The sequence below is a fragment of the Gastrolobium bilobum genome, unplaced genomic scaffold (assembly GCF_033153095.1).
Source record: "Gastrolobium bilobum isolate Gb01-03AN ecotype WA unplaced genomic scaffold, APGP_CSIRO_Gbil_v1 utg5155, whole genome shotgun sequence".
Classification (NCBI taxonomy): domain Eukaryota; kingdom Viridiplantae; phylum Streptophyta; class Magnoliopsida; order Fabales; family Fabaceae; genus Gastrolobium; species Gastrolobium bilobum.
In genome coordinates, this window is record NW_026899054.1 from 536360 (window position 1) to 539987 (window position 3628).

At 34.1% G+C, this 3628-nt stretch overlaps 1 protein-coding gene across 1 annotated transcript; it reads right to left on the minus strand.

Annotated features, from left to right (window-relative positions):
• Window positions 1-1476: 1476 nt before the first annotated feature.
• On the minus strand, window positions 1477-3383 carry LOC133286671 (uncharacterized). Its single transcript, XM_061484116.1, has 3 exons — window positions 2676-3383; window positions 2241-2413; window positions 1477-1844 (listed from the first exon to the last, which is right to left on the minus strand). Exons 1-3 carry the CDS (start codon window positions 3243-3245, stop codon window positions 1691-1693), a joined length of 897 nt encoding a protein of 298 aa, XP_061340100.1. The 5' UTR covers window positions 3246-3383; the 3' UTR covers window positions 1477-1690.
• Window positions 3384-3628: the final 245 nt, after the last annotated feature.

Consider the following 3628-nt stretch of genomic DNA (forward strand, 5'->3'; position numbering starts at 1 on the left):
ATATACCGCTAGACTTGTGAATCGTATCGTATGAATCGTATCATATGTCATAAGATACTGATAACTATACTCAAGTTCAATTGCTTCAGCCTGCTACTCATTCTCCTTGGCTAGTACCGTAACAAACCCCTCAGTGATCCAAATATAAGTTGCTGAGTTATCTCCACCTTACCTTATTGGATAACTTCCACAATTTAAAGAACTAAAATATACTTATAATTTCTATTTAAAACGAAGTTTTGGAGAGAAAATTTTAAAAATAATGAAATAAAACATAACTAACTTGTTGTCTTATAAAAAATTGCAATGTATGATGGCAGAGGAGAAGATACGAAAGATCCTAATTTAAACAAAAAAAGTGCAAAAATGAACGATCCTAACTTACTAGTTTTGGTATTCATGGGTGGCCACCACCGTTCATAAGTCATAACATTGAACAAGTTGTGCTTAACTTATAGCGACGCTATTTCTCATCAATTTGAAAAGGACGCACTCTCAACACTATATCACCTTATCACTGAATCTGACAGGTGAAAAGTAACATGAAGAAAGACAAGTGACCCCATACATAAAATGGCGCACTGATACAAAAATGTTGCATTCAAAAAAGTTAGAATATATCAAATGGTGGTAGCTCAGTTGGCGCATGGGAGCTAAGCATGTGGGGGTGAGAGCATGTATTCAAATCTTTCCAGTATCACTTTTGGGAGGGGTTTAAAGCCTTAATCCTGAACCCGCCCCGAATCAGATTAGTTGCGAAGCAATGAAGCGATTGGAATATTTCAAAAAAAAAAAAAAAAAGTTAGACTATCAAATTCCTAAGAGAGAGAAGAGCCATATGTTTCAACTTTTCAAGCCCCTCTCCTTTATTTGGAGCCATATGTTTATATCTTTAAAAACCTTATTATCATCTGTTGGAATTTATGATGTTACAAATATATGCTGTGGTTGTTGTCAATGCCCCCATGTTGATGCCCTAGTCTTTTTCTTTCCTTTTTTCTTTTCTTCTTAAAAGATTTGAGATCTTTTTTTCGACCCAGTGATCAATAGATATTGCTTGTCACCCTGCTAGATTTAAAACTTCATTAACAAATTATGATGTATTATTTTAAAGCATGTAATATTGTATTTTAGGGTAATTGTGAAATTGCATTATACTTCTAAATCTTAATGTTGGAATAATTTGAGAGTATATATGAACTAAAAAACAAAACTTGTCTCATATGCTAATTTAACTACGGTTTTAGCTTTTTGAACATGAAGTAATTAAACAGGAACACCAACTGATGCCACTATGAATGAGTGTTTTAAATTACCTATATGTTATTGCACTTGGGTGATTACTTTATTTTATTTTTTAGGAAATCGAGGTCAAGACAAGATAAGCAATTAAAGGGATATGATGTAGGGTGCTCTTTATTCCTTGATATCTACAAAACTTTACATTATAAAATTGACATCAGTGGAAGCCTTACTACTTACTAGCACAAGAGGCAGGCACCGAAAGCTGCTTTCTCTTATTATGGTCTAAGCAATTTAAAGTAGACAGTGATCTCAATTAATCCAACCCTTCATAGTAACCACTTCCAAAAGATGCAAAAGGTGATGGATGATTTTTTGATACCATATGCTTCATTTGTCATGCAAGTTACCCACATGACCACCTTCACTTAAGAGACAGAGGTAAGGCTTATGAGGCTGCAGTTAAGTGAGGGCGATTGTTAATTCCTTGAAAGAGATCAGTTGGATATGTATGGCTGTGATCTGAATCATTTAGGCAGTCTTTATCTTCTTCATCTTCTTCAGCATCCCAAAGAAATTTAGCATATGAAGCCAGGACATAGCTGCCAACAATTAAGATTTATGCATTAGTTTTATCAACCAGAGAAATCAGGACAACATCTTTTACTTTTGAGAAACAAAAGAAGAAAATAAAAGCAAAATGTCTTGACAATTTTATTTTATTTTTGGTAAATAAATGTCTAGACAATTTTCTTGGACACCAGATCATCAACAGATTATATAATAGTTTAGCTCATAGAACGCCTAATATGGAGGAGGGTAGACAAAAAACCAACTTCATTTAATGTCTACCTAGACCTAATGTTATGAGACAAAAATAAACATGTAACACATTAACACATGCTTCAATTTCTGTAAACAATTAGGAAAATGTATAGAAAGAAAAATAAAAAATAAAAAACCATAATCAATTTTGAGTTGTTATTTATAAATCTCACCAATCATCTGGGGCACTTTTAATAGCTTGATCAAAATATCCTTCAGCTCGATCAGCATTCTTTCTTGTTTGCCATATTAAATCAGCATAGAGGGATAGAATATGACCATCACCAGGATTAGCCAAAATCGCCCTTTCAAGATACTCCTCTGCTTTAGGATAATCTCCCCGAACCTATTTGCAAATTGAATATCAAAACAGCCATAGTAAGAAATATGCAATTCCATGAGACGAGGATATATATTTAATCAATATGAATCATATAGTTTTCCTTGCATTTCTATATATCGACAAGGTACACAATCTAGCCAACCTCAATAGTTTTTTTAATTAGTGAATAATCTGACCAATTGGGTTGAAAATTTCATTTCATTTTCAGCATTTTTCAAACTTCAGACAAATTAAGAAAACATGATCGAGAAACAAATTGAATTACCTCCTTCAAAAACTTTGCATAATTTCCTAGCAAAAGAGCATCACTGGGGTTTGCTTCAATCATGTTCTGGTAATAAGAATCCATCCTATCTCTACCATGATTATTTTCTTCAGGGTAATCCCACTTTCTTCCATGTCCATCATCCGAGCCTCTTCCACTACCATTACAACCACCATTGCTACCCATCACTGAAGTCTGCAACCTACTATCTTTCTTCCCTCCACCACACTCTTCATGATCCCTGACTCCCTTATCTAAATCAGTGCTTGAGAAAAGTTCTTGAATTGAAAGTTTTGCTTTCATGCAATTTTTTTGTTGCTGATCTTTGACATCGTCACTTTCTTTGATCTTTGTACTTGGTTGGATTTTAAGAACTTTACTACGTGGCACGAGATTCTTTTTCTTTGGACATGATGGGTTTTGAAGGCCTATATCTGACAAGTTTTGGCTTAGACTTAAAGCTGATATTGTTCTAGGAAGTTGGAGAATGTGTTCTGGCTCGGAAGAGGAACCTTTGGAATAGAGTTGCAATGAACTTAGAATTGGTGCGGAGGAACTTCTAAGTAACATGTTCAACAGTTGAGAGAGACAAATGAGAAAATCAAGGAGTTGTGATAATATAAGAGCTAGATATAGGATGCTGAGAAAGAAATGGTGCAAGTTGAAACTACCATTGGAGTTTGGAGCCAGATAAGGACTGAAAAAGTGAAAGAAAAGTACTTAATCAAAAGAAAGAAAAGAAAGAAAAGAAAGAGAAACACTGGGGAAACAAATATTGAGACATGTAATAGAATGTAAGAAAGGAGTGAGTGCTTATATAACAAGACGACCTTGGTACTTTTAAGAATCTTAGATGTCCAATGCCGTATTAGCAATTAGCGCACGGATTACAAGGATGCATGAAATGACTGGAAATGGATATGAAAAAAATAAAAATAAATAAATACCCTTTT